Source organism: Saimiri boliviensis, chromosome 6, assembly GCF_048565385.1.
Source record: "Saimiri boliviensis isolate mSaiBol1 chromosome 6, mSaiBol1.pri, whole genome shotgun sequence".
NCBI lineage: Eukaryota > Metazoa > Chordata > Mammalia > Primates > Cebidae > Saimiri > Saimiri boliviensis.
The window spans coordinates 90,228,518-90,253,567 of NC_133454.1; the positions used below are offsets into that span (position 1 = coordinate 90,228,518).

Here is a 25,050-nt window from a genome sequence, read left to right on the forward strand (position 1 = left end):
ATTCCATCTCTACTAAAAAAAAAAAAAAAAAAAAAATAGCCAGGTGTGGTGGTGGATGCCTGTAATTCCAGCTATTTGGGAGGTTGAGCCAGAAGAATCACTTGAACCTGGGAGGCAGAAGTTGCAGTGAGCTGAGATTGTGCCCCTGCACTCTGGCCTGGGTGACAGAGTGAGACTCTGTCTCAAAACAACAACAACAACAACAAAAACGAACTATTAGGAATGTATTTAAAAATGTGAGATAAGATGTTTTAGTCTATTATTTAGAGTTCCTACACATATCTCTGAATACCATCTCTTGGAAGTTGTTGTTTGGACATAGGAGTAATGAATCTTTCAGTGGGTTTGTATCTTAACCTTTTGACATTCAAAAAGAAATTATAAAAGCACTCTGCTTCTGGCTTAACATTCTGAAAACACAGAGAATGATAAAGATCAAGGTAGAAAATTCACCCATAATACCTCCACTTAGTAACACTCACTCTTGAAATTTTAGTGGATGTGTCTTCTTTTTTAAACAAAACAAAACAAATTATACGTTGTGTGTAGTTGGGGTTGTACTGTGCAGGCAATTTTATATTCCACTGTTAACTTACCATTATCACTTAAATGTATTATTATGTTTTAAAAATTTTTCTGCGTAAATGTCATTTTCATGAGCTTCATTGTTTCTCATTGTCTGGCTGTTGCGTAACTTATTTCTAACCAGTCCCAAATCACTGATATCTAGATTGTTTCCTACTTTTCCCTATTATAAATTACTCTTCAATAACATGTTTTATATAGAAAACACGTTTTGTATATTTTTGCATTTTATATTTCCTTAGGATAGAATTAAGATAGAATTCTTCAGGGTAGAATTACTGAGCCAAAGATGAACATTTTCAAGGCCCTAAATACATATAGTTAAGTTGTCCTCTCACTGGTCGTGTGTGGGGCAGTCATTTGTCTTTATGCTAATTTGTCTGATAGTTTTAGTTTTTGAAAATTATTTCAGAAAAGAATTCAATTTCATTAAAATGTTGATACACACACTAACTAAAACATCAGCGTCTGTGTGTTTTTTTCTTTGCATGGAATTCACAGCAATTTAGGTAGCACTAATTTTCTCATAGCTCTGATTAGTAATTTGCTGTGTTCAGAGCTTATTTAATAAAGTGGGAATACAAATAAATTATTAAAACACTATTCTAAAAAACTTAAATGATACAAGGCACCTCTGGTAATTAAAAGGTTGAGAACTTCTGGGCTGGAGGGCTTTCATTTCTTACTAGTTTTTAATAGACATATGCATTAGGTGGTTACTGAGTACTGGTGCCTGGAATAATGATGAGGGATCCTTCCCTGCTTTAGAGGAGCTCACTTTTGAGGTAGAGACATGGTTTACAGTGTCTGGAACTGTACGTGCACTAACATTAGGCATGGGTACCGGGCACTGTTGGAGCACAGAGGAATGGCCTGAGAGGGATATGGAGGATACTGGGGGAAGGCCTGGGATGCTTCCTGGGGGACATGGAGCCAAGTTAAATATTTTGAACCTTCTAAAAGTTGACTTTTGTGGGCTAAGCAGTGGGGTGGAGAAGAAGAGAATGAGGATTGCTAGAGCAGAGTTCTAACACTAATCAGTGGAATTTCTAGAAGTTCTCAATATCTTCACATCAGAAACATGGTGGAGAATTTACTTTGGTTATTCCTTTTAGATGTAAGTATGTGAGGCAATGCATATGTTAGTTATGCACAGATTTCTGGTCAGAAATGTACACTATGGATAATTTTTAAGTCATTTATTTACCAACAGAAACATACCAACGTTAGTAGCCTTGAAAGCACAGTGGTTTGTCATTCTGCCAGGAACAGCATGCCACCTGTTATGACCCTAAAAGTGGGAACAGCAGTGAAAGTCGGTCGAACTTAGCCATATCACAGTGCCTACATATTTCAAAACATCATGCCATACACCGTAAATATGCATACTTTTTATCAGTTAAAAATAATAAAATGGAAAAAATGACAAAGAAAAAATGAAGTGTATCTTGTATGAACAACTTGTAGTCAAATCTTTTTTTTTTTTTTTTTTTTGGAGACAGAGTCTGTTGCCAGGCTGGAGTGCAGTAGCACGATCTTGGCTCACTGCAACAACTTCTGACTCCTGGGTTCTAGTGATTCTTCTGCCTCAGCCTCCCAAGTAACTGGGACTACAGGCACATACCACCATGCCCGGCTAATTCTTGTATTTTTAGTAGAGATGGGGTTTCACCGTATTGGCCAGTCTGGTCTTGAACTCCTGACCTCATGTTCCGCCTGCCTTAGCCTCCCAAAGTGAAGGATTACAGGTATGAGCCACCGTGCCCAGCCCAAATCTTGTTTTTTAATCCAGTCTGACAGTCTGGATCGTTTTGTTTGGATTGAATCATTTAATCAATTCACATTTAATGTTGTGAGGGATATAATTGAAATTAATGTTTCCTAAATAACATATTTTTCCTTGGTTTCATTCCTTATTTTGATTTATTTCATTTTTTTTTTTGTAGAGCTACCTGAAGTAAATTTCTTATATGTGAATTTAAAGTAAAATACCCAAGCTTCTCTGTGACTTTAGGTGGGGTAGTATTCTAGGGACATCAGGTAAAGGAAAGGATATGACAAAGGCACAGTGAGACAATATATAAAATCAGATTATTTTGTCTGCTCACTCACTGAATGTTAGACTTCTCATGGCCTTGGGAGCTGCAACACTTACAGATGAGGGCATTTGTTTGGAAATAGGAAAGAAGTTTGTCTAAGCATCCATGGCAGTACAGAAAATAGGGAGTTTTATTCCTCGAACATTTGTTGGATGTCTGCTCTATCCAAGGCATATTTAATATACCTAGTTGCACAATAAAATCCCCTGGTGAACTTCTTAAAATTGAAAGTTTCCAGGGCCTCATCTAGACCCACATAATTACACTCTCCAGAGAGCAACATCCTGAAATCTATATTCTTTCGGTAGATGGATTTGAGATCTACCAGAGAAAGGAAGGAAGGAGGAAGATGGAGAAAAAAATATTTCTGCTACACAAAACAGTATGTGTGAAGCAATAAGGGTTGAAGAGGGGAAGGGGAATTGTGTGTTTGATGATAACACAGGATTTTTGTAGGTGAGAAGTAGAAATAAAGCGGCAAACATGAGTTGGGGATGGATGATGAAGATTGTATCCCAATGAAGTCATTTGGTAATCCTTACTGAGGTCCTTCTGCTACATTTGGTAATCCTTACTGAGGTCCTTCTGTTGTCGTTTCTGGGGGCAACAGTGGACACATGTGGATCATTCACTCTATGACAGGCACTGTGCTTAACCATTTTATGTATATCAATTCATTTAATTCTTCCAACAACTCTAAGTGGTAAGCTCCACTATTATCCCCATTTTACACATGAGGAAGTGAAACATAGAGAGGAGAGGTAACTTGTCCAAGGTCTCTCAGTTTTGGGGGAGCCAAAATAAAGCCCTGGCAGCCTGGCTTCAGAACCCAGTGGGATGCTCTTGACCTGTTGGCTCTACCCATTGCTCTCCAGAGAGATCTCTATTATAATAAAGAGTATTATTTCACATGAACACTATGGAAGACACAGAGGTTACATGGAGAAGGGAGTGATTAACTCCATCTGAAATTTACATGTGTATATGTATGTTAGGAAAACATCACAGGTAACAGCGGAGCAGGGTATTGACAAATGAATAGGAGTTTTCCAGGTGTACAAAGCAGGTAAGAACATACCTGCCAGAGGGAATTGCACATGCAAAATTATGGAAATAAACCAACATTGGTTTTGGTACTCTAATAAAGATTTTAATGCAGAGTAGTGGCACAATCAAAGATGATGCGTTTTAGAAAGGCCACTGCATCAAGAGAGCTGGAGGTGGTGGGGAGTATGGAACGTGGGCGTATTCCAGGTGGAGGTGTTGAGGCTGGCAGGCAGGTACAGTCTGGGAAGATGCAGAGGAAGGGAAAGATGTGGGTGACAGCCAAAGGACCTGGCACATGAGAGATACTCCACAGGTATTGTTTTGCATGAGACAAATGGATCAGGGACAGAGCGTCTGCGAGGGAGAAGTTGCCAGATTTTGAACAAGAGCCTGCGGGAGACTCATAGTGTGATTAACAGAAATAAGACAGGTGGAGGAAGCAGTTTGGTGAGCAGTACATTCCGTTTGGCATGTTTGAGTTAGAGATGCCTGAGGGACAACTAGTTTGATGTGGGTGTCTTGCTTATAGAGGTGGTATCTGAAGCCAAGGCTGTGAATTAGCTCACTGAGGGAGGAAGGATCCTTGGGTGTTCAGTCTCTCTGATCTGCCACTCTCCTTTAAAGTGTAAAACAGTGTGCTGATTTTGACATTCTAAGCTGCTGAGTACCAAGGGATGGCTGGAGTGTGTGCAGGGTACAAATACCTAAATAAATATAGTGAAACCTTACATCCACATCTGACAGGGACATCAAGCGGTACCTGTCAATTGTTTATTCAGTGTGCACCCGAATGGCCAAAGTGTCCAGTCATTGCACTAGAAAAATCAAGGTCAAATTTGAAGGGCCAGGTGTCTGTGGGTACAAAAAGATAAAACTGCATAACTCCATACCCTCAGTACATTTGTTTCTGATATAATGGAGAAGTGTATGTTGGTGCTAGGTTTCAATTTTGTGGTCAGGCACTGTGAAATATTCTAATTTGCGTGTCGCCAGTCTGATATGAAGAGCTTTAGGTATCCATTTACATTTCTACTCACACTGTAAGCTGTTGGAATGGAGTCCCAAATGCCCCAGTCAAAGGCACTAGAGCCTGACTCACCTTATGCTTGAATTTTCTCAGACATAAGTAATAAGCCCTTTGGCTGTAGATACAGAGGTTGGATAATGAGGACTGATGTCAGGCATAGGAAGGCAGTGGCAGGGAAGGAGGGCTGTTGTCAGAGAAGTGGAGATGAGTATGAGAAAGCAGGAAAAATTCTTGTGACCTCCACTGGTGATCCTGAAAGTCATCCTAAGATAATTTCATAGAGACATACATTCTGCACCAGTGCCAGATTGCAAATGGCTGAAGCATGCAGTAACATGTTGATCTCATTCACCAGCCACCAAAGCACCCTGCTATGTGAGGACATAAAGCTCAGTGGACATTTAATTTTTATAACAGAATGGTGGATTCGAGGGGTAGATGTGTCTCCATGTGTGGTGTGAATGTCAACAATGAGGCGTTTTTCTCTCCAGATAGGAGTCCTGGGAGGAGCCTGTCAAAGGGGAAGAGAGGATTCGGACAAGTACCTTAAGGCAGGGGAGCAAATGTGTTAATACCATTGTGGGAGTGGCAAGGGACAAAGGAAGAAAAAATGTCTATTTCTTTGCTTCCCAGCCTGGGCCAAGAAGCAGATGGTAGATTTGACAACAGTGCACTTAGCAGAACTGTCACTCTGGAGCAAGCTGCCTTGCCAAGTTGGCAGTAGCCACATTTGGGAGTGTGGGACTTTTTAGACAGGAATTCCAGGACTTGGAGGTATGGTCTCCCCATGCAAGTAAACTGGAAAATCCAGATCCTCATTAGGACCAATGAGTCATGGCCAACTGACTTATCTACAAAATTGAGGCATAAAAGATGATCAGGGATAGATCTGTGTTTAGTGAAGGGAGGAAAGGACCTATCCAGACTATTATATTAATTCTCAATTGCTTTGAAGTTATATTGAATGCCAGAAATAACTCTTACCTGGGGATCAAGAAATTTGACTGGTTTTTGCTACCTACTAGAGGTGCATTAATTTGAAAATGATTTATTATTACTCACAATAAGTCCAGAGGTATGGAGCTTGGGTCTGGGGATAAAATTCTAGACGTGGGGGTTGCAGTTAGCAGCAGGGGCACTGTGGGGTGTATAATTAAATGGGAAATTAGGATGGCATGTGATATATATTCTGTTAGGATTAGGTCCCAAGTATAATAGAATCAAAAAGTGAGAATCATTAACCAGTGTTAAAGGGTAAGAACAAGTTCTGGAGGAAAGTCAGCCCTAAGTGGAAGCTCATGAGTGGGAGGTTGCCAGTGGAAGGTGGATGGGGAGTTCTGCAGGTGTTTCTGAGGAAGAGAACAGTATATGTAAGGCCCAGAAGTGAGAGAGAAAGCATGGTTAGAACATATGTGGAGGTGTGAATGTTTGGGAGGGTGAGTGAAAGCACAGGAAATGGTGGGCTATGAACATTGGGAGATAAGCAGACTCACGAATGGCCTTGTTTGCTGAACTTAGGATTTTGGACTTTATTCTGAGAGCTTTAGGGACCCTGATTTTAAGCAGGGCCTCATGTTTGGACTTAAAAAATATGTGTCTGACTGTTACATGGGGAAGGACTGGAGAAGACTGAGACTAGGACATGGAAGAGCAAGGAGGTTGTGGTAGTCCTGAAGAAGGGGGATGATGGCAGCCTGAACAAAGACAGAGTCAGGGGGCAGGAATGGAGAGGAAGAGGTTGATTTGAGAAACTTAAGAAGGGAACATTACCAGGATTTGGGCACTGATTGGACATGGAGTTGTGTAAGAGGGAGAGGTTAGAAGGATGCCAGGCACTGGAGTGTGGGTGCTGGGATGGATACACATGCCATGGTCATTCAGTGAGAGGAGAATACTAGAGTGGAACCTATTTGGGCGGGGAGTGAGGTTGCCACGGGTCAGGTTCTGAGGGAATGCGAACTCTGAAATAGAGATTTGCATGTAATTTATTAGGAAGTGCTCTTAGGATCAATTCTGGCATAGAAGTGAGGTGGTGAAGGAAGAAGAATTGGGCAGAAGGAGAAGTTGAGCTGCAGTGGTTACAACAAATGCCTAACTCATTCCTACAGGGAACTTTGGAGCTGGAATGTCCTTTCAGAGTTGTCCTCACTGTGTACCATCTTTGTCAACCAAGGGAACTTCCCCTTGGGCAAGGTGGCTCTCTACAGCCCTATGCAAGTCTTAGATCTCCACTCAGGGGAGAGCCGTTAGTCGCCAACTGTCACAGCAGTTGTAAGAATGTATCCTTTGCTCATGGAAGGAGATCTCCAAATAGCACAGCATCACTACAGCATATGATGATAAGTAAAGCATGTTCTTGGACTTTCCTCTTCCTGTGGCTAAAATGGACTAGATGATTACTAAGTTGTTTTTCTTTTGCTGGAAGGCAGGAATGAAAGCTTCATATCTTACCTGGTCACCCTCTTTGTCTTTCAGCTCTTGTTCTTCAACATCTAAAGGGGTCTAGGTTCTTCATCTGCAAACATAGTATTTGCCACACTTAGTAATTATACATTCACTGATGTGATTATGTAATTGCTGTCTATTTCCCTGATTGTAAGCTCCATGAGAAAAGAGTGTTGTTTCTTGCAAAGTTATATCACAATTAGCATGTTGCCTTCCCTTTAGTAGCACTGAAATGTTATTTGAATGAAGAATACTTGAACATCCTTTGAGAATTAGAGGATTTTATAACCAGAAAACCATCAAATTTAATCAGCCCCTTTTTATAATTCTTTTTTTTTTTTTGAGATGGAGTTTCGCTCTTGTTACCCAGGCTGGAGTGCAATGGTGCGATCTCGGCTCACCACAACCTCTGCCTCCTGGGTTCAGGCAGTTCTCCTGCCTCAGCCTCCTGAGTAGCTGGGATTACAGGCATGTGCCACCATGCCCAGCTAATGTTTTGTATTTTTAATAGAGACGAGGTTTCACCATGTTGGCCAGGATGGTCTCGATCTCTTGACCTCGTGATCCACCCACCTCGACCTCCCAAAGTGCTGGGATTACAGGCTTGAGCCACTGTGCCCAGCTCAGACCCTTTTTAAAACAGATGCAGATATAGTGGCTCTGAAAAGTGAGGTGGTTCTATACAACCAACACCGAATTAGTGGGAGAGATCTCTTAAAGTGCATATCGTCGCTTCTGTTCCTCCTACAGCTGGAGCTAGAAGGATCCTCATCAGGGCAGAAGAGGGAGTGACCAGATCTTTGGTTATTTTTTCCTGTTAAAGTGTCTAGAGAATTTGGTGGTGTTATATTGGGGTATCAAATTGGCATATGCTGTACTTGCTTAAAAGTGAGTCTGGGCCAGGTGCTGTGGCTCATGCCTGTAAACCCAGCACTTTGGGAGGCTGAGGCAGGCAAATCACGAGGTCAGGAGTTCGAGACCAGCCTGGGGCCAACATGGTGAAATCCTCTTTCTACTAAAAATACAAAAAATTAGCTGGGCGTGGTGGTGCGCACCTGTTATTCCAGCTACTCAGGAGGCTGAGGCAGGAGAATTGCTTGAACCTGGGAGGTGGAGGTTGTAGTGAGCCGAGATCATGCCACTGTACTCTAGCCTGGGAGACAAAGTGAGACTCTGCCTAAAAAAAAAAAAAAAAAAAAAAAAAAAAAAAAAAAGTAAGTCAGCCAGTTAAGTCAAGAAATGAGTTTCAGTGGAATCTAAATTGAGTGGTAGGAGCTCCATTTATGCTTCTCTTTGAGATGTTTTACAAGTGTCCCCCCGGCCTTCCTGGTAGCCTTTTAAGCTCACCTTTCCAAAGGCAGTCTCTCTAGTGCATTGATCTAGCACCTTACAGGCTGGCTTTCCTTGCATTTCTCACTTGTTTCGCGTGTGTGTTTCTCACTCCCACTCCCATGATCACAAAGAAAAGGAAGTGGCGTCCTTCTCCATTGTGGCTGAGGTTCTGAGGAATGGAATATATGTGAGTCCCCTTTCACCCAGTTGTTTGTTTTAGCTGGAGTGTCTGAATCAAAGCTACTGCTAATTGTACTCCACAGTGCCTGCAACCATTCTTTCTCATTTTGCCTTCTTACTACATCAATTCATTCTCTAGTTCCTTTGGCAACTGTAACATTGAAATAATTGTATATCCTGGCTGTGAAGGCGTGGCAAACACCATCATGATGAGGCCTGCCAGGGAGATTTAAGGGTTATCCTCCACACAATTCCATGTCTTTCACTTTAGACAAAGAGATTTGTATTGCTCAGAAGCAGAGAATCTAGGTTTCTGTGGAATCTGTTGGAGTTGGAAGGCACCTCTGAGGTCATTTTGTTGCACAGCATGACTGTCTGACCCATTTTTATGTTTTATTACAGCAAAATGTATATATGGAGGAAAAGTTCTTGCAGAAGGCCAGCGGATTTTAACCAAGACCTGTCGGGAATGCCGAGTAAGTTTTAATTTTATGGTCCCTATCACTTCTGGAAAATGAATAGATTGATATGTGGGCTTTAGATAAGGTTCTTGAGTGGGGCATATTGGCCTGGATAGGTCCTTGAGGGGCAGAACTCTCTGTGGTGGGCTAGAGTACAGGATGGGGAGGATTCAGCCACTGTCATTTATGTGCTTAGCTCTTGGTCAGCTGTGGATCAGGGAGCCTTGGAAGAAACTACTAAGGGAATAATGTGAGAGAAGAAAGAACTAACAGCTACTATGAGTTAGGGAGGCTGGTGGGTGGCCCTGGGAAAGGGTTTTGAGTTGGTGCTAGGGGAATCCATCTGTAATGCTAGTGGCAATAATACCAATTCTACTCCCAGAGGGCTGATATACTGTTAAAATGCCTCTTTCTTCTGCCTGCCCCCCTTCCATGTATTACTGGAAATAAGACATGTAAAATTATAGATCTCATTCAATAATCATTCAACAGATATGCATTAAGCAAATGCTATATGACAGCATTATAGTGGGTTCTGGATATACAACAGTGAATGAAATAAAGTCACTGTCTTTGTAGAACTTACAGTTGAGTGAGTGAGACAGACAGTAAGAAATTAAACAAATATATAATATGCCAAATTTTATAAAAGTATGAAGTAGGCTGAAGGAATAGAGGGGTTTGAGGTGGGGATGGGTGGACTGAGAAGACCTCTCTGACATGTAATTTTGGAACAAAGCCCTGGGTAAGGTGTGGGATCCAGCCATGCAGTTGATTGGGTGAGTGATCACTTAACCAGCAATTGCTTCCTAGATAGATGAGGGAGAAAGCATGTTCCACACAAATGGAATTGCACTTACAAATGCCTAGAGCAATAAAGAGACAGGTTTTACTTAGGAAACTGCAAATCATTTTACTTGGGTGAAGTTCTAGTGCACATGTGGGAGAGCGATGAGAGATGAACCTGGACAGATAGAGCAGGTGAGAATGAACCTAGTTTGGACTTGATCTTAATGGAAATGATAGTTCACTGAAGTGCTTGCACTCTCTCTCTCCCTCTCTGTCTGTCTGTCTGTCTCTCTCTCTCGCTCGCTCCCCGTGTGTGTGTGTGTGTGTGTGTGTGTGTGTGTCATGAGCAGCTGTGCATTTTCAAAGGTCACTATCATTGCAATGTGGGGAGTGACTAGAGGAGGACCAGATTAATTTAAATAATTGTAAGAAATGACCTAAGGTCTTCATCGAAGGTAGTGAGAGTGAAGATGTAGGGGAAAAGAGATTTGAGAGCTGTTTAAGAAATGGAATTGAAAGGACTCAAGTGATTGGGTTTGGGGAAGGCTAACATGATGGGACGGTCCAGATGATGTCCAGGTTTCTGGTATAGTTGCAGGGAATACTAGTTTCTGTTTTTGGCTTCAAGAAGCCAAAACCTCCCCTGGCTAATGTAGGTAAAAATGACGATATTATTAAAATTATATTGGGAGACTCACAGAATCCCCAAAGGGCCAGACCAGGCTTGATACAAGGTGGAGACTAAGGAGTCCCAGAAGTTAGGAAACAGAAACCATAGCAGTGGTCTAGCAGCGGGGATCCTGGCAAGCACATTACTGCTGTGACTTTCAGCCATTTCTACTGTCCTGGAGTCACTTACACTAGATTTAAAGTCCAGAGAGAGGACATATGGTTAGCAAAGTTTGGATCACATGTCCAAGCTGTGATTGTTCAGGATGGAGAAGAATTCAACCCCTTTCCTCTGTGTAAGGAGCCAGTTACCTGGAATTACCACCTCAATAAGACTGCATACAATAGAGAAAATATTTCCCAAGAAAACGCTGTGGTACTCATGGGAAGGGAGACTGGATCAGGAGAAGCCAAAATGTGTTAAGTGCTCTCTTTATTAGGTAATGATGAGATACTGATGCTGGAAGAGGGACATTCAGGAGGAGGAACATGCTTTGTGGGTGAGGAGGGAGTGGAGAGCAAATGGGGTCAGGTTTAGGCATCTTGAGTTTGATTGGATTTTGGCTATCTACACAAACTCTCTGAAACTTACATTTTATGACTCTTTCTCATGGTTGCATGGATTGAATGGGCTCAGCTTAATGATTTTCACTTGGGTTCTCACATGCAATTGCAATCTGATGGCTGCTGGAGCTAGAATCCTATGAAGGCTTGGCATGGCTGGCTATCAAAGATGGCTTCTTTGCTTTTGTGACTAGTACCCCAAAAAAGATGAGTAGAAGGAGATTTCTCTCTGTGTGTCTCTGTCTGGTGCTCTCTCTCTCTCTCCGTGTGTGTGTGTGTGTGTGTGTGTGTGTGTGTGTGTATGAGTATGAGTATGAGTATGCCTTGTTCTCTGCAGCCTCTAGACATAGGTACCTTGGGCTTTTAAATTTATTTTTGAGACAGCGTCTTGCTCTGTCTTTCAAACTGGAGTGCAGTGACACAATCTTGGCTCACTGCAACCTTTGCCTCCTGGGTTCAAGCAATTCTCCTGCCTTAGCCTCCTAAGTAGCTGGGATTACAGCACACACTACCATGCCCAGCTAATTTTTGTATTTTTAGCAGAGATGGGGTTTTACCATTTTGGCCAGGCTGGTCTTGAACTCCTGACCTTGTGATCTGCCAGCCTCAGCCTCCCAAAGTACTAGGATTATAGGTGTGAGTCACGTTGCCCAGCCCCTTGGGCTTCTTTATACCATGGCGGTCTCAGGGATTTCTCACATGGTGGCCAGCTTCTCCCAGAATAAACTCTCTAAAGACCAAGGTGAAAGTGCCAATATTTCTTATAACCTAGTCTTCAAAACTGGAACATCATTTCTTCTACAGTCTAAGGGTTATACAGGCCTAGGCCAGATTTATTGTAGAGACAGACAGTACAAAGGCATGAATACCAGGAGGCACGATTCATTAGGTAGACAGGCATCTTTGGAGACAGCTATTGTAGTAAAACTTTGTGATATAATTTTCTGCTTGAAAATATCCACCTCCAGCCAGGTTTGATGGCTCATGCCTGTAATCCCAGCACTTTGGGAGGCTGAGGCAGGTGGATCTCCTGAGGTCAGCAGTTCAAGACCAGTCTGAGCAACATGGTGAAACTCTGTGTCCACTAAAAATACAAAAATAAGCTGGGCAGGGTGGTGAATGCCTGTGATCCCAGCTACTCGGGAAGCTGAGGCAGGAGAATCACTTGAACCTGGGAGGCAGAGGTTGCAGTGAGCTGATATCGTGCCAGTGCACTCCAGCCTGGGTGACAGAATGAGACTCCATCTAAAAAAATAGTAAACAAAACAAAACAAAAACAAAAACAAAACAGAACAAAATAAAAAACCCATCTCCAACATATCATAATGGGAAATTACTAACCTACTAGGTTAGTGGATTTCCATGGCTGGAAACCATTAGGAATCAGAGAATTCCTTTAATTGGGTGAAAATCTACCCTCCATAACTTATATCCAGTGGCTTTACTTCTTTCCTCTGGAGAGTAGGAGGGTAAGATGAATTACTTTTACAATATAGCATTGTGGTTGAAAGGTGAAAATCTGCAGTCAGGTGGGCTTGGGTTTAAATCCTGAAATTTTACCTAATTGTTAGTGAAGTTCAGGGTTCCTTGTATTCTTCTCCCTTATTGGGTTCTAGTAAGAGCTGGGTTGGAGAACATCACTTTAGATTATGAAGCCAAAGTGAAGGTTCTTACTTCCTCCTGCATATTTTTTTCTCTCCTCATCATTCCCACTGCAACATAATGAAAGACAATTACAGGCAAATCACTAGCCCTGGAGAAATGTGGAACATTTTGCCTAGTGCCTTGTGCTGAACTGTCTAACCCATTTCTTTTCTGTGTAACATTAGCTGGAACACACTGTCAGAATAGTAACACTTCTTACCTATCTGATACTGGTTTCTAGATAATAGAACCAGAGGCCTAGGCATTTGTGTTGAAGCTTTATGTATTTATTCTTTGGTGGTGATGGGAGTGGATAGAGGAGGGGAAAAGGTATAGTTCTAGGAATGCATAAGTGAGGCACAGATGAAAGTATGGAAGGAACGGCAGGAGAGCAAGTACAAGACAGTGCATATCAGAAAAACCAGGACCCCGCAACAAAAGCACAGCTGGCTTTGTGAGGCATCTCCTAAGAAGCTGACAGAAACCACTGTGTCTCAGAAAAGACCATTTTCACAAGTGCTCTTACCTACATTATTTCATTTTCTTTTCATCACATCCCTGGGGAAAAGACAGGAATGTATCTTAAAGATTGAAAAGAACAAGGCATTTAGAAACTTGTAGAAGCACTCAAGGAGATACTAATAAAAGAAGAGCTTGAATCTTGTTCTTTACGGAGGGCTGGGAAGGAAAGGCATTCCCTATATTCTGTCTCTCATTGGCCTGACTGTACCCTGAAGGTTAGCTTCCTTGAACCTCCCTATTTTGATTCCCATTCTTGCCCTCTTGGTTGCTGCTAGGAATGCCAGAGATTTCATGAGTCCAGGCAGTCTGGTGGATGTGCAGGTGTGGTGGTCTCTCTGCATCAGTTGATACTGGGTATAGGGGCTCTCCACTCAGTGGCAGGGGCAGGGATGGTGTGATAGCAAGGGCTTTATGATCTCTTGATCAACAAGGAAGCTCCCAGGGCTGGGAGTACGGGAGCAGGTGGAGTGGTCAATAATCTATAGCTGGCACATTCTGACACAGGGATGTTGTGTGGATGAAATGAGATAAAACACATGGACAGCTTAGTACAGTGCTTAGCACAAAGACTATCCTCAATAAATGTGAGCTGTTTTTATTATTCCACATGACCATGCATGTCCTTCTTGAATTTAGGACAGATACCATGCTCTCTGAACATTGTTTTACTTCTAGGAAGGGCAAATGGTTGGATTCTAAAATCCTTGCTTCTGTCTTTGATCTCAGGAAAATCTGGGATGATTAAAGGCAATTTTGCCTACTCTGGTGGTAGGGCATGGATTTGAATGCCAGCTTTTTTAGATAGCATTTACTACTGTTAACGGCACATTGCAGCTGCTCTGCACAGTTGGATTCACCTTTTACTGTTTTTTTTTTATTTTAAATTTAGAAAGAAATTGGGGAAGACAGATTATTCTCTTGCACAAGTAGTGAATGTGTGTGTGCGTGTATGTGAGTGTATGTGAATAATTTTATTCTGTGCAAAATGTTATTAATTTTTCCATTTATTGTCTTTCTATAGTTATTTACTAAATGCTTTGTATACAAGAAAGAATTATTGACAATAATTTTTAGGATTTCTTGAGCACTTATTTTCTAGGCACAATTTAAAGCATTTAAAACATATTTGTCTCACTTAAATCTCATAATAATTCTGGGTAGAAGGTAATACTCCAATATGAAAATCAAGGCACAGAAGAACAAAGCCACATAGGTAGTGAGTGAGCCAGCTGGGATCAGAACCTGCATGGTTTTGCCCTACAGCCTCCTCTCTTAGCCTTTCTACTGCCACTCTTGACATTGTTAGACTGACTTAGAAATAATTCTAATTTCTGAATTTTAGAAGGGTAGATCGAGAAGGATTGACTGAGTACTTTTCAGTCTATCTGAGAATATCAGATTGGTCAGGCTATGGCCCATTGTTTCCTCTGATAAAGGTAGCATGGATAAAAGGGTATGGAAGAGCTTTGGGACATATTTAATGGGTATTGTCAGCAGAGAGTGAGGGTTATAGGTATAGGATCAAAGGACCTCTGGTTTCTCCCAGGCAGCTTTTCTCAAGATTTCAGCCCTAATGCTCTATGGAGTCTGTTGTATGCAATAAATTAAGCTTTCTCTTAGGCATCTAAAATAATATTATGAAAATATTATCCTTGGGAGGATTGAGGAAATAATTGATAAAATAATTTTTGAATTCTGTCATTCAGATGAAGATTGTCAGTTGACAAAAGGATGCCTGGAGATCCATCCATTTTCATTTTTCTGGGATCATTTTAAAGCTTCAGCAACACCAATTAGACAAAAAACAAGCTCTTATTTCAAATATTTTCACCAAGTATTTCCAGGAGTTAACATAATTTAAAAAAAAATCAACATGAATAAACTTTCCTAGCAGTCTTACTAATTTTCCCCAATTATTGCTTTTCTGCAAAATTTCTTTATCCTAGCAAGAATTTTTGACTTGAAGTTGTGAGTTTTGTATGTTGCTAGAAATTTAGGTTACTGCACGATGGTTAGAACAGAACTTGAAAGTGTTTATATTTGACCAATTACATGGAGACAGCCACTCTAAATGAGAAAGAAAAAAGGAATTGTATTTTTCCACCAACACAGAACTCCAGGGGTGGTAAAATAACATACCATAATCAGAAGGATTTAAAAATGTTAATTATCAGGTACTTCTTACTAGAGATAGTTTTGAAAATAAAGTTATAACATGTTTGTGCCTAATTATGTAGCTGGACTAAATGGATTTGGCAGCACTTATGCAACAGTAATCACAGTTCATATTATTTTCAAATTCATGTAAAAAGGTTTGTCTCAATTTAAATATCTGAGATTATGATCTTATTAAATATGTTAAAGGTTGATTAGAATTCTTGACTGGTTTAATCAGTGAAACAAGCCTTTTTTTAACAAAAAGAGAAGCTTTTGTGATTATTTTTAAAAAGTCTTTTGTGGCATTTAAAACATTTTGTTTTTATAAAAACAAATATATACTTACACATTTGGAATATAAAGGGGAAAATATAAGGAAGAAAATGAGAATCACTCCAGAATCTCACCACCTAGAGATAATCTCTTCTAACAGTTTGATTTTTGACAGCAAGAGTGAAATTTATTTTAACTGTCTTAGTTTGGGTTCTCCCAGAAGGAGACTCTGAGCTAAGGATTTCAGTACAAGTGTTTTATTAAGGTAGTTTCTCCCAGGAGAAACCAGTGAGGATATGGGGGATGCCAGATGAAGAAGGGGAAGAAACTGAACAGAGGTGCAATTTTAGAAGAAAGTTCAGACATACCATGATCCCACTACTATGGGCCCTGGCGCATACATTCTACCCTAGAGATTGTCTTTCCTTGAGGTAAAGAATATCCTGCACCATTCAGTCATTGACTTTGGGTCATATGCATGGGAATTGTAGAACCTGCGTGTACCTTCTGGCTCTCTGCATGGACAAAATGGCTCCAGTGCCCAAGGACAGCACTCTAAGGGTGACAGGTGAGCCAGTTGCAGCAAAGCATTGAGAAACCTGGTGGTGTGCACGTAGAACTGACAAAGGGATTCAACAGTGTCAGCCACTCTTATTTATGCCAGGAGGCAGTAGATTATCAATAAATATATTAATATTGAAGGGATAGACTTAGAGGCAATATTGGTAAGTAATTCAGCATTCTGTTTTCCTCTACATTTAGCTGCCAATAGTAAGGTTACTAACTTCCATTGATTTGTAATAACTGGTTTGATTTCCTGTTGTGGAAGGTAAGGCACATGAGGTAGGGACACTTGCCTTAGGACTGGAGCTAATTTTTGAGGTTCGAGGCCACCCATCATGATCTGGATTGAGGAGTAAAAATGAAGTGCAGTTGCAAAGTGGGGCAGAGAGTGAGTAGCAGAATCAATTCTTAGATCTTAGGGACAATTCTAAGAAGAAAAGTAAGAATTCCCTTGGAAATAAAGATCAAAGGTGAAGAAAAGACAAAGAATGCCAGAGGCTGGACTATCTGGACTCAAAATTCGAAGAAAAGATAGGAAGCCATGGTGCAAATAGTCCAAAAGATGAGCCGTTGGAAATTTATATTTGACATATACAATTGTTACTGTTCCCATTTCTGATGTAGTGGGAGTTCTTGCCAAACCAGAGAACTGTGGAACCACTGGGATGACAGTCTTTTGAAAATGGAAAATTCACTGTCTCCTGCACCCTTCTTGATTGTACACCTCCACCTTATTCTTCCACCTATGTTGGGAACTGCCTTTTGGCCTTAAATGAGACACCTCTTCTTCCTCTTGCTTCTTGGTTGACTTAAGCATCCCCTTAAAAATGGGAGAGAAAAAGTAAATGTTTTGGATAAAAATAAGACTTTCACTATTTTTTAAAAAAATGGTAATTAATAAAATATTAAAAAAAATTGACATCAAACAAAATACAGATGTTAGTGATGTCAACAAAAAAGACCTTGGATGAAGTAGAGTCATAAAGATTCACCTTGTGAATATCTTACACGTTATTGTAAGTGGTTTTATTTATATCTAGGGGAAATCTCATGTTCATCTAACTCATCCTCTTTCAGTTCATTTCTGCCTACACACCTTGGCTCTTCTCTGTTCTCTTTGCCAGGAAAGTGTCGTCTTCCTTTATTCCACTAATCAAGTTCCCCCAAATGTGGCATCTTTATAATTCCTCCCCACTTGAGCAGAATTAGTTATTATTCTAAGACACATTATAGTACCTTTATTCAAGCACAATTTTTAGACTTACTGTTCTTTATGTATTATGGTTTCTAGTTTATGAGACTTTATTTCCCTTTCCATCCAAACTGAGAACCCATAAATAGTAAGGAAGATATGTTCTATATCATTGGGTTCACAATGCCTGTTATCCAGGGGTGGGCCAGAACTGGCTCACTTAAGCTGAATTATACATAACTTCCTGACGTTGCTTTCAGTGATGTAATGTATAGCTCAAAATCAGCCATCACTATTTACATCACAGAAATTAGGAAATGTTATAAATTAGGCCTCACCTGCTCAACAGTCAATTGTTAAACCTTTATCAGTACATTACTGTTAGAATCCTTCTGCTTCATAGAAGATACTTCAAAACTGTTGAACTTTAGGCTTTTAGGATATATAAAGGAAAATTTACCTTATATTCCAGGGGTCCCATTAATTTAATTTGTGACATTATTGCTTTTAGTGGAACCCCTGGGAGTATTAATTATTATATATTGTTACCACTGCAGGCTACTAACAAAGAACATTATAAATTTGTACCATTGACTAAAAATGTGAACATCTTTTTCTTTCCTTAATATTTGGCTTCCAGAGTGGAGTTTTAGTAAAAATTACAGAAGTGTGTCCTCCTTTGAACTGCTCAGAAAAGGATCATATTCTTCCTGAGAATCAGTGCTGCAGTGTCTGTAGAGGTAAGTAAGCTTGGTGGTGGGCCATACTTGGGGTGAGGCTGGGGGTGGCCTTGGGGGGCATGAGGGTTTGATGAATAGTGTGATGATAATAACATGGGACCAAAACTCTGTGCTGCTACTTAAAAAGTTGCATATCCTATTTACCTCTCTCATAGTCTCCTCAATTGTAAAATGAGGATAATAATAGTATCTACTTGATAAGACTGCTGTGAAGATTAAATGGGATAATGCATAAGCACCTACCATTATGCTTAGCATGTGACCAATGTTCAATAAATGATAGTTCCTATAATAATGCTAATGATAGTTCTTATAATAATAACCATTATCATAATTATTACATTTTTCTCATGAGTGAGATTGGGAAGTGTTCTCTTCAGCTCCATCTGTTGGACCAGTTCCCATACTCTGGTAGAGAATGGTGTATGGGGAATCCTTACTGATAGGTTAGATTTATGTGCAACTTTTTTACTATCTACAAGGATGCATCAGATAAATAACACTTGGTTGCTAATTATTGGGAAGAAATGGATTTGCTTAATCTTCCTGGATTTTCCTTCATCCCTAAATTTATTCTTTATTTAAATTTTTATTTATTATCATTATTAGTTTAGAGACAGAGTCTTGCTCTGTCTCTCAGGCTGAGTGCAGTGGTGTGATCATAGCGCACTGTAACCTTGAACTCCTGGGCTCAAGCAGTCCTCCTGCCTGAGCCTCCCAAGTAGCTGGGATTACAGGCATGCATCATCACACCCAACTAATTTTATATATATATATGTGTGTGTGTGTGTGTGTGTGTGTGTGTGTGTGTGTATGTATGTATAGGTATATATATATATAAATTATATTAGAGACTGGGTCTTGCTATGTTGCCCAGGCTGGCCTTGAACTCCTGGCCTCAAGCAGTTCTCCTGTTTTGGCTTCCCAAGGTGTTGGGAGTATAGGCATGAGCCACCGCCCAGCCTATTTTTATTTTTCAATTGTTATATAATAGTTGTGCATATTTTGGGTATACATGTGATCTTTTGAAACATGTATGCAATGTGTAGTAATCAAATCAGGATAATTGAGATATCCATCACCTCAAATTAATCTCTGTATTGGGAACATTACAATTCTTCTATTTTGAAAAAGACAATAATTTATTGCTAACTCTAATTACCTATTGTAGTATCCAATAAATTCCTTTTATATAACTGTATTTTTGTACCCATTAACTAAATTCTCTTTATATTCCCTACCCCTTTCCCTTCATAGCCTCTTACATTTATTCTTATTCTTAACATCCAGCTCAAGTATCACTTTCTCTCTGCAGCTTCTTACCTAAGCAGAATTAGATGAATTACGAGAACCTAGGATTTGTTCAAAATCTTTTTTTTTTTTTTTGAGACGGAGTTTCGCTCTTGTTGCCCAGGCTGGAGTGCAATGGCGCGATCTCGGCTCACCGCAACCTCCGCCTCCTGGGTTCAGGCAATTCTCCTGCCTCAGCCTCCTGAGTAGCTGGGATTATAGGCACACGCCACCATGCCCAGCTAATTTTTAGTGTTTTTAGTAGAGACGGGGTTTCACCATGTTGACCAGGATGTTCTCGATCTCTTGACCTTGTGATCCACCCGCCTCGGCCTCCCAAAGTGCTGGGATTACAGGCTTGAGCCACCGCGCCCGGCCAAAGAGAAGATTCGGGTTTTTTTTTTTTTTTTGAGACGGAGTTTTGCTCTTGTTACCCAGGCTGGAGTACAATGGCGCGATCTCAGCTCACCGCAACCTCCGCCTCCTGGGCTCAGGCAATTCTCCTGCCTTAGCCTCCTAAGTAGCTGGGATTACAGGCATGCGCCACCACGCCCAGCTAGTTTTTTGTATTTTTAGTAGAGACAGGGTTTCACCATGTTGACCAGGATGGTCTGGATCTCTTGACCTCGTGATCCACCCGCCTCGGCCTCCCAAAGTGCTGGGATTACAGGCTTGAGCCACCGCGCCCGGCTGTTCAAAATCTTTAAAAAAAAAAATCCAGTTAAACTCATAGGTATTATTTTAAAAATATACCTACCCTAAATAGTTTACATTCTCAAATACCCAGTAAGTGTTATCTTTTTATCTGAGCTTTGAAACTTCCAGAGTTAAGGAGGTCCCAGCAGCATAGCAGTTTAGCTCAAGTAACCTCATATTTTTCTTTTTTTCTATCTTTTCTGTAGCATTGGGGTGGCAAAAATTCTTTATAAAGGGCTTTGCCAATAAGGGGTTTCTGTTATAACTAACCGAAGAAAGTTAGCAAGAAAGCAACACAGATCATAAGTATATGAATGGGTGTGACTATGTTGCAATGAAACTTTATTTACAAAAACAGGTGGAAGCCTGTAATTGTTGGCTCCTCCCTTAGCACCTTCTGGTATATGAAAATGTTGTATATTTCATCATTGCATGTTTTCAGCTTAAGCTTTCTGTGATTGGTCATGAGAGCTCTGAGCTTTGGTAAAATTCTTAGGAAAATTTAGTATGTCGATAGCCAGAAATGGCCCCTAGAATTAGTGATAGGCTAACTATTACATCAGAATATCTTCCCTGGTTTATCTGCTTTCATGGCTATCAGTATATATGCAGCTGATATGCTTTAGAAATATCTAAAGATTGATTGGAATTTTCAGAGCGATGCATTTATTGGTAACCAACAGAATAGTTAGGTAGGTCTTATAATTTAATGCAAAATCCATCACTTGCTATTTGTCGAGGTACCAAGTGAGACTCTGTTTATGTAAATCCATTCTGATTTATGGTTTCATTAGAGCAGAATTATTGATTAGGCCCCAGAAATTCAGGAGGGATTTCATTGCTTTGACCCGATTTACAATAGAACAGGTGCCACTGCTTCTGTTAGCACTTGTCTGGAATGTGTCCTTTACCAATGAAGATGCTGAGAGATGTGACATCCCATTGACAAGAAGCAGACATACAGGGTTCCCATTGCTAGCAAGCAGTGGCATTTACCAAACCTAACTCAGCTTTGAGGGAAGAGTGGGAGGCAGGAGGGAGATTCCATAGGTTTGATTTTAGGCAGGCCGATCTGTGAAATCAAGGGCTTTCTTTTTCATACCTAGTTCCTTCTCATCCAGGAAACAGCCAGCTCTTTTATTTGGAAGCTAATGGTTTTCTTCAGAGGTGTGTGTGCATGAGAAAGTTATTTTATGCTCTTTGACTATTCTACATTTTGACAGGTACTAGAGCATATCTTCAGAAAAGAGATGATGGAGAGGGTCTTTTCGAGGGAGGCAGGTGAATTAATCATTTGGATGTTTTCAATACTACTCCCATCTCAGAATCAGACTCTGAAGTAAAGGAGGCAGCCTTGTTGACTGAGGCCCTTTTCAGAAACATCTACTGTCATGACCTTCTTTCTTCTTGTTGACCCATAGCAGAGAGAATCCCAGAACATCCAGCCCACTTGTCCACATACTTGGGCCTGCTCTGCCCATCAGGCAATCAGGAAATGAAAGGCATATTCATCTGGATAGTGGGATATCTCTTTTTCATGAAACCCTACAATTTAAATGACAATTAACAAGAAGCAGTACAGATGAGTTCAAAGGTCTGTCATCTTGAACTAAGCCCCCCATGAATTTTACTTCGTATCTCTTAATTCCAATTTATGTATCAAGAGCATCTTTAGAAGTAACATAATCATCTCTCACAATTTTGTGAGAAACACTTTTCTTCTTTATCTTCTATTTGATTTTTGCATTTTCCTCTGCATTTCTAAGTGGAGTCATAAGAGGAAGAGGCGGGTTGGACAATTACTATTCTGACAAGACCTGGAAATCCCAGTGGGCTTCTAAAGCAAATTATTGAGTTCTTTTGCCTCCTCCCTTTCTCTCCTTCTCTGAAACAGAAAGTAATGAAAAGGTGAGAAACACTCAATTTCTATGTAAAGTAATTTGTATCCTGCATATGGAAAGCCTGCATCATTTGCTTTGTGGACTGATTGTCCATAGACTGGCTGGCAGCAAGGAAGCAGAGAGGCGGGACTGAGATGAGCTGAAGTGCATATTTTAGGGATGAGCACTATGGTATGCTATAGCTGCATCGCTTCTGCCACCCTGATGTTATTGATTACAAAAACCAAAGTAGCTGTGGCCTTTCAATACCTGCACCGAAGGCCTTTCGATTAGCATATTTATCATCTCTCTCCTACTGTGACCATCCTGTCATTAGTCTGAGGAAAATTATGCTATGACAGTATCATTCCTCAGAAGTCTAAGTCAAAACCTTTTTCATGCCTGCCTGGAGAATTTGAAGTTTTCCAAGGTTATTTTCTTTAGGACTCTGATGATCCCGACTTACCTGGGGAGGCTTAGACTGGGAATTTGAGAACACTTCCAGGGGGTGAATTTTGCTTCTGATCTCAATTTCCTAATTATATAACATCCATAGGGCTCTCCAGTCTTTTAAAAAATAACATTTATTTTAATGATCACATTTTATGAATTGATTATTTAAATATAGGAGACAAGGAAGGGGTGAAAATATATTCCTGTGGCATAGAATGTTTCTGTCATTGTCATGTTTATAACTGAATGACATTATTTTCAGCACTAGCTGATAGGCTTCATATATTTTACATATGAAATAAGGTTAAAATCCATTTTGCTGACTTATAACTTATTTCTTCAAGTTATATCTTGCTAGCTTGATTATGAAGTTAATTTTTAAAAAATTGAGTCTTACCCAATTTTCTTACATGGTTACTGTCCCCACCCTGCCCTTTATTGACTAATCAAGATAAAATATAGAGGCTACAGCTTTACATTTATTTTTTTTTTCTTTGTTGGAATTAAACCTAGGACTTTAAAGTTAATAAGGACAGGTTCTGACTGACTCTTGGTGTTCACTATATCAACAAACTTGTATCCAAGCTAGGGCTCAGATACTTTGTCACTTCAAATTTTGTGTCATGTCCAATGCTGTAACTAATTCCCTTGTCCTTTAGGAGAAAAATGAAGGTAACCAGCTAAGTGGGCGCTTTAATCCACAGGGCTATTGGAGCAGCTGGGATACCTGTGGGCGGAGAACTATAGAATGGCTAGGGAAGATACATGCAAAAGGAATCAAGGTGATGGATATTGGCAGTGAGAGGCCATTTTGCAGTTCGCGGGACTCAAGGTCTCAGTCACACAGCAGCACCACCCAGAACAGCCTAATCACCACTGCAGCTTTTCTCTGATACTTCAGGACAGTTTGTGCTGGCAGCATGAAATTCGTTTACCCTCCTCTTTACCTTGAGGTAATGGCTGTAGCAGGAGCCTGCCCACTCGAAGTGTGAGGCCATTAGGTGGAGAAGGGGAGTGTGCACAGGAATAACATCTGGGCTCCTGCCTGGGAAGCAGTAATAAAAGCATCAGTGTAGACCCAGCAGAAAAAGATTGCTCAGAAATTTCTGGTGCTCTCACTTAAAGGATGAAAAAAAAAAGGCAACAATATTGACCATGCATTCTCAGGACCACTCCAGGAAAATAGACCCATCATTAGACCCATCCCCAAATTCCTGACACGCTCCTCAGGGTTTTATTCCCCTCATAATCAGCTCTAATTTTATCTTCACTGTTGCCAATGATGTTGAAGGGTTTTGCTGTATGTTTATGACTTCTAGTGTTGGGAAAAAGTTCTTTCCAACATCTGTTCCAAATGCATTTATCTGTAATTTTAATTCAGGCTCTCTTGCCTTGTCATCTGGCCTGGACGGAAATTAGTTGAGATTATTTGTACTGTTAAGATTTTATGCCCTTCAATTAAACCCTCCCTAAGAGTCTTGGCATCAAATGATTTCCTCCCCAACCAGTCTTCCTCATTGTTTTGGGTGAATTTATAATTGAAATGGTTTTAGAGAGAGGATTTCAGGGAATTTGAGAAGAAAAGAGACCTGAGAAAAAGGCATTTAATGAGAGTGTAAACTAATGCCTAAATAGAGGAAGTGGCAGTTCACAGATGGACCAGATCCTCTGCGTATTGATAGATGAGATAGGATCACAATCCCAGCAACCATGGGCTAAAATGGACTGGAAAGACGGGGCTATATGCTCAACTGTTGGGTCTGGAAACAGAGGACAGTCTCAGTGAGTACATGACTTCATGGCCTGAAAGTGCTACAGTGACTCAAGGTCTATGAAGCTTCCAGGAGGCACATTTTCGCAGAGAGAAAACCTGACACTAAGGCTAGGCTGCCTCAGACCTTAAGGGAGGACTCTTAAATGTTGGCTGAAATGTTGACTAATGCAGAAGAAACCCAATTGCTATCTAAGCTAGACCTGTGAGAGTTGGGAGTTCAGTCTCTATTAGGTCTGCCCTGATGGCATTACCTTCTGTCCAAAGAAGCTTAAACAATCCTCTCACTGTCAAGGGCCAAGACTTCTCCTGTGTTATGTATGTTGGTTGTGGAGCACATAAAGGCATCTCGTTCTTGTAAAAGACCTTTTATCCCTCCTAACCAGTCCATGGGTGGACCTGTCTCTGTACCTCTGAGGCACATGGAATATTCCGTCTTCACTATACCATTGCTCCTTATATGAATTTCAAGGTTGGGTGAGCAGTAGTGAATGTGAGAGATACTGAGTTTCTCAGATTTTAAAATAGAGGACTCTGGAGTGTAGTTTTAGATTGCCCAGATATGTAATTTCAAAGGTAACCTGACTGGCCTGCTGAGGATATTTTAGGGGCAGGAGATTGAAGAACTGGTAGTGACCCAACCTGTGTTCCTTGCGGAAGAAGTCACAGG

The 25,050-nt window shown here is 40.6% G+C and overlaps 1 protein-coding gene across 3 annotated transcripts in view; it reads left to right on the forward strand.

Moving 5' to 3' along the window:
- Positions 1–25,050, forward strand: part of NELL1 (neural EGFL like 1) — an 880,670-nt gene that overhangs the window by 226,066 nt on the left and 629,554 nt on the right. For all 3 annotated transcript variants that reach the window (XM_074401240.1, XM_003919918.4, XM_003919919.4), the window contains 2 exons: positions 9,118–9,191; positions 18,191–18,290. In XM_074401240.1, coding sequence (XP_074257341.1) covers positions 9,118–9,191; positions 18,191–18,290 — 174 coding nt within the window. The remainder of the gene's footprint in view (positions 1–9,117; positions 9,192–18,190; positions 18,291–25,050) is intronic.